General features: G+C 43.5%; 1 protein-coding gene across 2 annotated transcripts in view; it reads right to left on the bottom strand.

Annotated features, from left to right (window-relative positions):
• Positions 1-12,725, bottom strand: part of SART3 (spliceosome associated factor 3, U4/U6 recycling protein) — a 91,580-nt gene that overhangs the window by 78,379 nt on the left and 476 nt on the right. For both annotated transcript variants that reach the window (XM_029619685.1, XM_029619686.1), the window contains exons 2-3: positions 8,942-9,068; positions 6,106-6,210 (exon numbers count right to left, since the gene is read on the bottom strand). In XM_029619685.1, coding sequence (XP_029475545.1) covers positions 6,106-6,210; positions 8,942-9,068 — 232 coding nt within the window. The remainder of the gene's footprint in view (positions 1-6,105; positions 6,211-8,941; positions 9,069-12,725) is intronic.

Raw genomic sequence — 12,725 nt, forward strand, 5'->3', positions numbered from 1 at the left:
CCTTAGGCAAGAAGGTTGGAACAGTACGCAGCTGTAACGCCCCTAGAGTCACCCAAAGGAACAGCTCCTGGCAAGACAAGGCCTGAAACTTGGAAATTTGATGCGCAGAACATATAGCCAACAGGAACAATGTCCTCAAGGTCATTAACCGCAAGAAAAGGCTGTGCAACGGTTAGAACGTAGGACCTGCCAAGAAATCCAACACCAAATTAAGACTACACAATGGAATTGGTAACTTCAAGGGATGCCGAAGATGCTTCACTCGCTTCAAATAACGGGCCACATCAGGATGAGAGGATAAGGAATCACCATTCACCTGGCCTCTGAAACAGGCAAGAGCCACAACCCGTACCTTCAAGGAATTAAGGGCCAATCCTTTATTTAACCCATCCTGCAAAAATTCCAGAATGAGGGGTTCTTAAATGAACGAGGAAGAGCATCGCAATCCTCACACCAGGCCTCAAATACTCTCCAAACCCATACCATAGGCTAAGGAAGTGGAGAACTTTCCAGCACAGAGCAAGGTGCAATCACCACAGAAGAATATCCACACTTCAATAGGCGAGCCCTCTCAAGGGCCAAACCGTAAGACAAAATAGAGTCGGCTCCTCATGAAAAACCGGACCCTGCTGCAACAAATCCTTGCGCGGCGGAAGACAAAAGGGGGTCTCCACAGATCGGCATACCATGGTCACCTAGTCCAATCTGGTGCCACCAAGAGAACCAGCTCCCTATGGCCTTCGATCTTGCGAATTATTCTGCCCAACAAGGGCCATGGAGGAAAGGCATAAAGCAACTTGTCTTCCAGCCAGACTTGTATGACAGCATCTATGCCTAGGGACCATGGATCTCTCCTGCAGTTGAAGAATCAAGGAACCTTTGTTTTTTGCGAGAAGACGCCAGCAGGTCTATGAAAGGAAGGCCCCTATCAGCTGAAATGCCTTGTCTGACAATACCCATTCTCCTGGCCCAGACTTCTCCTGCTGAGAAAGTCTGCTCTTACATTGTCTTTTCCTGCAATGTGAGAGGCCAAGAGCATCTGTAGATGTCCTTCCACCCATTCCATGTTGGTCTATTTCCTGCTTTACTTGCTGACTCTTGGTTCCTCCCTGTCGACTGATATAGGCCACCATTATCACGTTGTCAGACATCACTCAAACCACTTAACCCTGCGGTCTGTGGCTGAACTGCAAGCATGCCAACTGGACCGCCTGGGTTTCCAGGCGATTGATGTTCCAGAGGGACCCCAGCATTCCATCGTCCTTGGGTTGTCAGCTCCTGACAGTGAGCTCCCCAACCCTGGAGACTCACATCTGTTGTGAGTATCAACCATTTTGGGGAGGTCAAGGAAACACTCTCTCTCAGATGAGCCTCTTGCAACCACCAATGGAGGCGAGAGTAGAGTTCCATTGGCAAGTGGAGCTAAACCAAACAGTCCCGAGACTGCAGGTTCCAACGAGACAGCTGTGAGTGCTGAAGAGGCATATGCACCCTCGCCCACGGCACCACTTCCAGGGTTGCCGCCATCAAACCAAGCACCTGTAGATAAGACCACATTGTTTAGTGCACAGTGCTCACCCACTGACGCACTTGTGACATCAGTTTCTGAATCCGAACTTCTGGCAGGAAAACTATGTCCTGCCTCGTGTCAAACTGAACACCCAGATACTCCAACGACTGAAATGGCTGAAGACTGTTCTTTGCCAAGTTCACCATCCAACCAAGCTCTTGCAACAAGGTGATCACCTCGTGGGTCGCCAGACGGCTCTCTTCCTGAGGCTTGGCTCAAATCAGCACTCGTCCAAACACAGGTGTACCAGGATCCTCTCTCTTCTCAACGCCCCCGCTACCACCACCAAAATCTTGGAAAACGTTCTGGAAGCGGTGGCTGAACCAAAAGCAGCGCCCGAAACGGATAATGGCACCCCAACACCCAAAACGCAGAAAATGTTGGTGCACCAAATGGATGGGAATATGAAGGTAGGCCTTGGTCAGATCTAGAGAAGTCAGAAATTCCCCGGACTGTACGGCCATTATCACTGAGCATAAGGTTTCCATGCAAAAATAAGTCACCCTCAAATGATGGCTGACACTTTTGAGATCCAGGCTGGGACGAAAGGAGCCTCCCTTCTTGGGCAAAAGAAATAAATGGAATATCATCCCATATTTTCTTGAGATGTAGACACTGTAACCATAGCCCTCAGCCAGAGGAGCCTTCGAAGTGTAGATTCCACTGCCTGCTTCTTCTGCAGGGAGTGGCAAGGAGACACCATGAACATGTCCCGAGGAATACGGCGAAATCCCAGCACACATCCTTTCCGTATCACCTCCAGGACCCACTGATCTGAAGTAATATTGACCTACCTCTAATAAAAGAGAGAGGTGTCCCCCATCTCTTGTTCCCAAAGGTGGGTCAGCAAACCTTCACTGGGAAACTCGGCAGAATCCGCCACCCGAGCCCGCTCCTTTCTTGGGCAGTCTGGGATGAAAGGACTGTGACCTACTGAAAGGCCAAGTCCTCTGAAAGGTCGCCCCCCTCTGTAGGGACGAAAACGCTTGCAACCCCAGAGATGACCCTTTATACCAGAGGGGTGCTGCAACTGCTTTATTTATTTTATTTTATTTATTTAAAAGTATTTATATACCGCTTTTTAAAATAAAATTTTATCAAAATGGTTTACAACATGTTAAAATAAAGTAAAAATAAAATATAACTAAAATAAACTTAAAATACATAAACTTAACTAAATAGCTAGATAAATGTTAGCTAAAACAAATTATTAAATAACAAAATAATAATAATGGTAACATGCCATGGGTAAAGAGTAGGGAGGGTAAAAGGGATGGAGGGGGGGAGGGGGGGGGGTAGCAACTTATCGAATTGTAATGTCCTAGAAAGAACACGGATGGGATGATAGAGGAGAGACGTTAAGGTAATATGTATCTGATGAGAGAAATTTAGAGGATGGAGTTTCATTTTTGATCGGGGAGATGCTTAGTGGGAGTGTTAAATGCTTGTTGAAAAAAGAATGTTTTTAAAGCCTTTTTGAAATGATGAGGATTTGATATTAAACGGAGTGGGTTGGGTAAGGAGTTCCAGAGAGATGGTCCTGCTACTGAAAAAGCTCTTTTCCTGGTGATATCTAATCTAGCCTGTCGTGGTGATGGAATGTCTAAGAGATTTTGAGTAAGTGATCTTAAGTGTCGGGTGGGTTTGTAAATGCGGAGTAAGGTGCAAAGCCAAGTGGATGTAGAGTTGTAGATTAAACTATGGATGATTGAGATTACTTTGTATTTTATCCTGTATTTTATGGGTAACCAGTGAAGGGAATGTAAAATAGGTGTAATGTGATTGCGAATGGACCAAGGGACCGAATATTTGACCCACTTACTGGCCAATTTTTCCAACTTGCTCCCAAACAAGAGTGAGCCTTTAACGGTCATTTTTGTAAGATTAGCTTTGGAGGCTGCATCAGCTGACCAGTTCCACAATTATAGTTGACATCTCGCTGTTACCACTGAAGCCACTGCTTCAAAGGCTTTGCTTAAGGATAGTCTCAATCCTTCTATCATGTACATCCTTCAGGGCCGCTCCTCCCTCCACAGGGATAGTGTCCGCTTAGAGACGGTGCAGACCAGCGCATCCACTTTGGGAAAACATAAACGCTCCCTCCCCACTGGATCCAGGTGATAAAGGCCTTCCAATTTCCAATCCCCTTTGAAATTTGCCTCCGAGGCACCACATTCAAGTTCAATCAATTCCTGAATGGCCTCCATAAAACAGGGAAAAAACAAGAGGCTTTATGCAAGGAAACCAAAATGGGATTCTTTCTTTGGTTCAGACATTGAATCTGCACCAGAAATACCCAGCATCTTCAAGGTCTGGGAAACCAGGGCCGGCAGTTCATCTCTATGAAAGGACCACAACATGGTCAGATACTGTTCCAGCCCTGGAGGAATTTTCCCATCTTCCAGGGAATTAGGGTCTGCCTCATCATCAGTGCCATCCAGGTTCCTGTCGGGATTACCTGCAGCGAACCGAGGCATGCTCCGGCGCCCAAACATAGGACTGGAAGTGGGAGGGATCACCGGCTGATGGGTCCAACCTGATAGGAGTGGACAAAGCTGAGGACTACGCCTGAAGAAAGGATTGTAAACCTTGAAAAAACTCCACTCACGAAAAGGCAGCAGGATTTATTTTTTTATTTTATTTAAAATTTTTTCTATACCGTCGCTAAGTAATATACCATCGCAACGGTTTACATGTAGGCACATAAATTAATGTAAGTGGGTGCATACTATCGTACATTCTAACAGGTGCCACAAAAGGTTCAGTTACAATAAATCGTTAAAAACAATCATTTGTTTAGTGAAGTAGGTCATGACCAGGTGTACCTGTAAGGTACTGTTCGTGGGTAAAAATTACCAAACCCAAAAGGAACTGGAGCGGGGTCCACTGATCTGCTATCTCCTGCGGAAGAAGCAGTCAAAAAGTTCCAAAATCCAGCGTGCCTCCAGACAGATCCTTAACCAGACCATCATCAGGCTGGGAGGATCCAGACTTAGTGAAATCAGAGGAAGACAACTCTCCCTGAGCCTCTCAACAGTGCTGACACAGGTTAGAGGCCACGTCAGGCTGAGATGCCCAAATATGACAGGCAACACAGAAAGGCGCTTAGGTTTCTTGCTCACTGGCGCCATCAGTGCACAGGAGACGGGGAATGTGCGTCCAGCCAACCTGCGCTGAAAAAATTTCAAGAGCACAAAATTAGGCATCCCAAAAGTAAGCAGCACCAAAAATCACACACACGGCTGGGCGCTTACCAATGCTTAGAAATTTGTGTAAACAAAAGGCACGCCTAAAACTGAGCCCACAATGCACGGCTCGCAGGCAAAAAGCCTAACTGCGGGGCCTAGCCCACCAGGGCTGCTCAACCTGCCAGGCTGCCCACTTCCCCCAACCCCCATGGGATTGGGAATGAATGTCAGAATGGCACGCCGAGCACAGAGACCGGAGGAGGTCCTACAAACCCCTCAATACTGTCTCTGCCTTTAAACTTACCCAAACTCAGCCCTTACTGGCTGAGTACAGAGATGGTCTCAAGCTGCGGGGGGAGAAGGCATCTGCCGTCACCGCCGTGCTTGGCCTCCTGCACCCGCTGCCTTTAAGCTGTACAATCAGTTACGTCCACGCTGGGAAACCCAAGGCACACATCTAAGGGACCGTGGAAATTACCTCAGGAATTCTCAACTGGGGGAGGGACCATGTGGTATCACCACAGGAGAGCGGGGCTTTTATTTTTCTATTTCTAATTCTCCTTCCAAAATCTGAAGCAATCCCCATAGGGAAATGCACGTCCATCATCTACTGGAGACGGAGAATTCTGGCAGGCTGGGGTCACTGCAGGAGTATATATACTGTGAGGTCAGCTTGCTCCGTTTCTATCTGCTGGCAGGGGAGCATAACCCACTGGTCCTGAGTCCATCTGTCTACACGCAAGGAAATCTTAACTCTCAACTTTCCCCCACTTTTCTTAGTTCTCCATTCATGAACGCTGACACCTCATACTGCAAGCAAGACCATTCCCACAAAGGTACCACTGCCAGGGCTATAGTGGAGGAAGATACATACAAAGAGAGCCAGGAAGGCAACAGCCTGATAGCTTAACACATTAGTGTTGTGCTTGGCAAACTTTCCCCACCATCAAGCTTTCCTACTGCTTTCTTCTGACACAGTGTCCAAGTCAATAAGCTTCTTCCTCCATAGATCCAGAATAGGAAAATAGCCTTAATGACTTAGACTCAAAAGTGATCAAAAGGTTTAGCAGTTTCATTTGAATCTGTATTCCCTGCTTCTCGTTGGCCACTCCTGAATTGCTCCACCACTCCCCCCCCCCTCCCTCCACCCACCAAGGATGAAAGCATTTCCTTTGGAAGCCCTCCAGAACATCTCCCTGGTCTGAAAGTCAGCAACAAATAGTCCCCATTCCCATTAGGGTAACTTGGCTCTCAAGACTCTTATTCAATGACTGATGAGGTGTACAAGCCAAATAAAAGTTTTAGTGGAACTTAGATTTTATTTAATAAATGCAGGCAATTACTTACAAATGTAGTCCTTAACGGCTCTCTCAAACAAGTCATAAACCTTCTCTCTGTCAGAACCCTCCGAAGCCATTCTGATCTCATCTTTCAGCCAGTCCAGCCAAATTTCTGAAACACACTGCTGGTCCTTAGATGCCTTCAAACACCCAAATTAACACCCATGTGCATCATACCACATAACTGTCAAAACAATAATACTGATAATAGTTCTCATACTCTAATCTAGTTTTCCTATAGTTGCCATTAAATTAATTAAGGCCACAGTTTAAAAATCCAAGCCATCCTTCTGATGAGCAAAGTCCTTATATAATGCTGGGACCATCCTGTGACTTGCGTGTGGCTACTTAGTTATTTCTGACTCATTGCTGCTCAAAGCAGTTAAAATCACTCTCACACATTTGGATGCTAAATCTGAAGTAGACATCATCATCATACAAGAATGACATTTGCCTCCCATATTCTCTGTGCAGTGAACAAGCAGATAAAAAGTGATTTTAAGCAAAGCCCCTGGTTTTCTGCAATCAGAAAAATGAATTCTGTAGTGGGGCAGACTCAGGTATGCTGATTGTTTAACAACTTGTGAATTCTGCAGCAGTATATTAAATCTGTGGAATCGCAGAAGCCTGGGGGCACCAATTTTAACCAGTAAACTGAGCAGCAAGTAACAGCAAATCACAGCAACATCCCCGTAGCCAATCCAGTTTTCAGGATCTCCGCAATGAATATGCATGCATTTTGATATATTTCTAGTCTTACAAACACAAAAACATGACAGCAGAAAAAGACTATATGGCCCATCTAGTCTGCCCATCTCTACAAACCCTACCGGACCCTCAAAGATCCCCCATGTTTATTCAATGCTTTCTTGAATTCAGATACTGTCCTTGTCTCCACCACCTCCACTGGGAGGCTGTTCCATGTATCCACCACTCTCTCTGGGGGGGGGGGAGCGTTTACTTATACTACTCCCCTTTCACCCTCATCCCATGACCCTCGTTTCAGAACATCCTCTCTGCTGAAAGAGGCCTCTCTCCTCTCTATTGATACCTTGGAGGTATTTAAACGTCTCTATCATATTTCCCTTATCCCACCTTTCCTATAGACCAGTGTTTCTCAACCTTTAGTATGCCAGTGACCGGCTAGCTACCTTTCTAAAATGACCAGGACCGGCTGTAGTGCCGATGAACAGGAGTCAGGAGTTCCACAGAAAACTGAAGTGCAGGAGGGAGGAGAATATACTCTCCCTCACCTGGTCTGTAATCTCCCAGGTCAGCCTGGCAGCTGGTCTAGGTCATTTTCAGAAGGTAACTATCTAGTGTAAGAACACTGCTTCTAAAATAAAGTCCACAGGATGGGGGGATGGTTATCAAAGTCTCTGCTTGTTGTGGTTCAGTGAAATGTGTGCAGCTGCAGGGCAAGTCTTGCTTCTTCCTCATCCTCCTGGGGGAATTCTGCACAAAAAAATTTTTAAATTCTGCGCACAAAAACTTAAAATTCTGCAAACTTTATATTGGTCAAAATAACACAATTTACATGACAATCTTTAAGTAATTACATTTTAAATTAATACAGAAAAAAAGTTATTACTTAGAGATGCAGAATTCTAAATATTTTGAGCAGAATTTCCCTAGAAATTCACTGTAAGAGTATCCCTTCCACATACACACACCCCTCATACAGGCTCCCTCACTCTCTCGCACACACACCCCTCATACAGGCTCCCTCACTCTCTCGCACACACACATCTCCTCATACAGGGCCCTCTCTCTTGCATACACATCCACACAAGCTCCCTTTCTCTCTCACACATACATCCTCGCATGCAGCCCTTCACACAGGCTCTGTCTCACACATACACAATCCCTTCACTGCTAGCACCCTCACATACACACGATCCCTCTCTCACATCCCCCTCCCCTCATATAGGCTCCCTCTCTCTGAAACCCCACACTCAAGCATCCCCCGCCCCCACCTCTCTCTTACCTGCCATGCTCTCTCTCACCCTCATCACCCTCCCCCACAACCCCTCCCCTCATATATGCTCCCTCTCTCTGAAACCCCACACTCAAGCATCCCCTGCCCCCACCTCTCTCTTACCTCCCATGCTCTCTCTCACCCTCCCCTCCCCCTCTGCTCTCACACACATTCTCTCTCACCGGGGCTTTCCTTCTTCGCCGCGAGCGGAGCACACTCCGATCACGGCACACGGGGGCCTTCCATTTCGCTACGAACGGCACGCTGGGGCCTTCCATCTTTGCCCCGAATGGAGCGCAGCCCGTGGCACACACGGGACGAGCTCTGTTCACTCATGCTGGGGTCTCCTCTGCTATTTTCTGCGCAGAATTTGGCAATTTTACGCAGGGGGGAATTCTGCGCTCCACAGTAGCACAGAATTCCCCCAGGACTAATTGTTGCTCCACAGGCCAGCCAAAATGCTGCCAAGGACCAGCAGTTGAGAAACCCTGCTCTAGAGTGTATGTGTTTACATCTTTGTCCCCATACAACGAAGACCACTGACCATTTTAATAGATCTGATTCCATTGGTGTATATCCTTTTGGTCTTCAAAACTGTACACGGTATATTCAACAACTGTTTCAATGTAAACTGACATGATATGTCTTTGCCACATGAACGCCGGTATAGAAAAAGTCTAAATAAATAAATAAATAAATAAATAAATATATTCATTGTGGAAATCCTGAAAACCAAAGTGGCTATGGATACTTGTGGAATGGGTTGCAAACTCCTACTTTAAAGGTCTGAGTCCAGAATTCATGGCATCTGATGCCACGGTGGGCTCAGGTAGCATAAAAATATTCAATTACAGATGTATAATACCTTCCGTAAGAGGAAAAAGTTCACTCATCTTCTGGCGAGCACGTCTCAGCTTGACCAATTCTCCTTCTTGACGAAGCAGTTTAATCAAATCCACATGACAGTTGTAGTCAAAGGCATTGATCGAAAGCTTGGGGAGGAAGAACCAAACTCTGTATTACTAAACATACAGAACCACTTCTGAATGGTTCCACAGCAGCTGAGACACAGTTCCACACCAAAAGATAGTATTTAAAAGACAATAGTAACAAAGGCTAGTTGAATTCATAGGTGTATAAACCCCAAAGAGTATACCTGCCCCTGCCAGATCATAAAAGCAGAAGCACAATAAACTCATAGGGTTCTTTGTCATAAGTGCGATAACCTGCACCTCGGGAATTTTGAACTTGAACCCACCATAATGAAAATCAGGGGTGGAAAAATATTTAAAAATGTAGGTATCAACCAAAGCTTTTAGGAGCCAGGGCAAAACAAGTATATATCCTTATCACCTATTTTTGGCTTGTTCTTTTGGATTTTTTTTTTGGGGGGGGGGGGGAATGGGGGAATTCTGCCTCTTTTCATTTTTTTTTTTTTTGCTTAGGATTAAGCAACAAAACACTCAAGTGGTTTAAATCATACCTAAATAACAGATACTTCCAAGTACAAATCAAAGACGTAATGTCAGAGAAAATAAACTTTCAAACTGGAGTTCCGCAGGGATCTGCCCTATCTGCCACACTATTCAACATATACCTGCTGCCTTTATGTCACCTGCTAGCTGGATTAGGAATTTCGCACTATATCTACGCCGATGATATTCAGTTAATACTCCCAATCGATGACACAATTGAGAAAACACTAAACTTAGCCAACATGTACCTAGATATAATAAAACAACTTCTAAACCAAATGGAACTGGTTATCAATATAGAGAAAACTGAATTCTTACACCTTGAACGAAAAAACAGTGATAATTCAGAACCCAATTACACTCAATAACAACCGAAAAATACAACTAACTGAGAAAGTACGAAACCTGGGAGTGATAATCGATTCAGAACTAAATATGAAACATATATCTCAAAAAGTAAGAGAGGGAAACACCAAACTTATGACTCTTAGGAGACTAAAACCGCTACTAACCGTTACGTTGGCGTCCGCTCAGTATTACAAGCCTTAATCTTTTCCAGTACTGACTACTGTAATACCCTACTACTGGGCCTACCATACACCACAATAAGACCACTACATATACTAGAAAACACAGCTGCAAGAATTTTAACTGGTAAAAGTAAAAGAGAACATATTACCGAAACTTTACTAGAACTACACTGGTTACCCATTGAACAAAGAATACAATACAAGACTTTATGCACCAAACATAAAGTAATACACGAAATAGCAGAGTGGCTGAACACAGCCCTCCGGGTACATACCCCCCACAGAAATCTGAGATCAGCAAACAAAGCACTGATAACTATTCCCTCAGTTAAGACGGCCAGACTAACTCAAGTAAGGGATAGGGCCCTATCCCTAGCAGGACACCCAATATGGAACAATATGCCTTTAGAAATCAAACTGCAAAGAAACATCAAAACCTTCAGAAAAAGTTTAAAAACATGGCTATTTAAGCAAGCATACCACAAAGAGAATTGAGAGAAGAACCCAGGAAAATGTTGGTTGCGGTCAGTCAAACTCCCACGCACACACACCTTTTTTCTTAATGCGTGTGTTTCTCATTTTTATATTCTAATTCTCTTTTTATTTTTAAACAACAAAGAACTAGTCAAGTAATACTTTATCTTATAGCTGAGACAGAGAAAACTGGACATGACTATAACACCCACCAAATAATATTTGTTATGAAACTATGTTACAGTATTTTGATGGCACCTGTTTAATTGTTAGAATTCTAGACACTCTATACAACATATAGTTATGTGCCCTATTGTGAACCATGGGATGGACCCGCTTAACGACAGTATAGAAAAGATTTTAAATAAATAAATTGTGTTTGGTTTCTTTTTTGGACTTTTTCTTGTTTTGGTGCCTCTTCATCTTTGTTTTCTAGGTTTTTTGTCACTTTTTTTAAAATTTGGTCTAATATTTGCTCCTCCCACCCCTCACTTGGTTCTTTTTTTTTTTTGTCTCTCCCTTCTCCCTGCAGGGGCAGGAGGCAACCATAATCTGCAGCAGCGGTTTCTCCGCTGGGCTCGGGCCTAGAGCAGGTGGCCAGGAATTTTCTGCCACAGACTAAAATTGTGCTCTCACAAGAATAATGGCTGGTCAATCAGGTCCCTTTACAGTATTATGATTTCATTTTCTCATTCCCTTATTCTCTACCTGCACAATGCTGTATTCACTTTGTTATATAAAAATAGAATATGGGTCTTAATCAAGCTCTGAAACTGGCATCCCATTAAAATATGAGAAAAACTTCACAACTCTGCCAGCATTACGGGCTGCAAATACTATCTCCAGCAAGGGAGGTAATTTCATTGTCAAAGTATAAAACATTTAACATAAATCTTTTCCAAAATCATACTGAAATAGGTCCAGACTCATCCCCCAAAAAAAAAAAAAATTTGATTCAATGGTCGTTTCAGCCATTCCAATTTTGTTATGGATGCAATTAAGAATATACAGGCTATACTGTAACTACACAGGTAGAAACAAAATAAAAATCCAGGTACACTTAATTTAAAAAAAAAGAAAAGAAAGTATGCTTAAGATTTATTTACAATGATTTATAACTGCCTTTCCAAAAGTAAGATCAAAGCATATCACAGAAAGCACTGTACTGGGTAATAGCTTTGCAACACGAGGCAGAACATTTTCCCTGTTCATCGTTATTCCTGCAACATTTAGTGACAAAACTTGCTTTAGTAAATTCCCCTGGTCATGCCACTCCAGCCCCTTCTTAACCTATAAAATAGATAATCCTATCCCTGCATTTCAGAGCTTTCTCACTCTCTCTCTAGTTAATTTGCCAGTGTATGCTTCTGAATTATTTACCTGACCTTAAATTATTTGTCATAATAAGACAACATCTTGAGTACTTATGAGGTTTCTGTCAGTCTGGCAGTCATTAAGTGGGATTTATTACTGTAGCTGGATCTCATTTCTTTAACCCTCTTAATAGCTAGAAGATTTGCACAATAGCTGACTAAAACAAGAGATCTACATCCGTTCCCTTCATAGAGATTCCTCTACAAATAATAGTCTGGCTATGAGGTTTGTATCTATTCTAATAAAAAGTTGCCAGCATCTATACAATAATTAATCTACATTAAATACTGCTTTAAAAAGCAATTAACCAGTCTTTAGTGCTATGGAATAACGGAATTATACTGTGGAATTCCAATTTAGTGATCATTGCTTAGAGGAATCGCTGGTATAGAACAATGTTTATCCTTGTCAAACTTCCGACTCCCAATAGCTTTCTGATAGGGGGATTATTCAAAGTAGTGACAATACAGCCTTTCTAAACTGAGCAGAGGTTAAGCGGGGAGATGTGCCTTAAAGCGAGAACGAAAAGGACACTTGAGATTATGTTTACAGGCGCACTCCTCTGGGGAAACAAATTCTCTTTCTTTGTTATTTTATACTCAACCTCTTCTCATATCTTGCAAGTTCTGAAAACCATACATACTCGTTTGATATATTTTTTTTTAATATTCTTTGAAGGCTTTCAGAAGCATCTGTAAATATTCATGAATTTAGCCAGGCATCTATTAATTTTGCTACACACTCAGATCTGACAACATGGAAGTGGGATTGGGGAGCTCTTGGGAAAAGACGTATT

The sequence above is a fragment of the Rhinatrema bivittatum genome, chromosome 11 (assembly GCF_901001135.1).
Source record: "Rhinatrema bivittatum chromosome 11, aRhiBiv1.1, whole genome shotgun sequence".
Taxonomy (NCBI): domain Eukaryota; kingdom Metazoa; phylum Chordata; class Amphibia; order Gymnophiona; family Rhinatrematidae; genus Rhinatrema; species Rhinatrema bivittatum.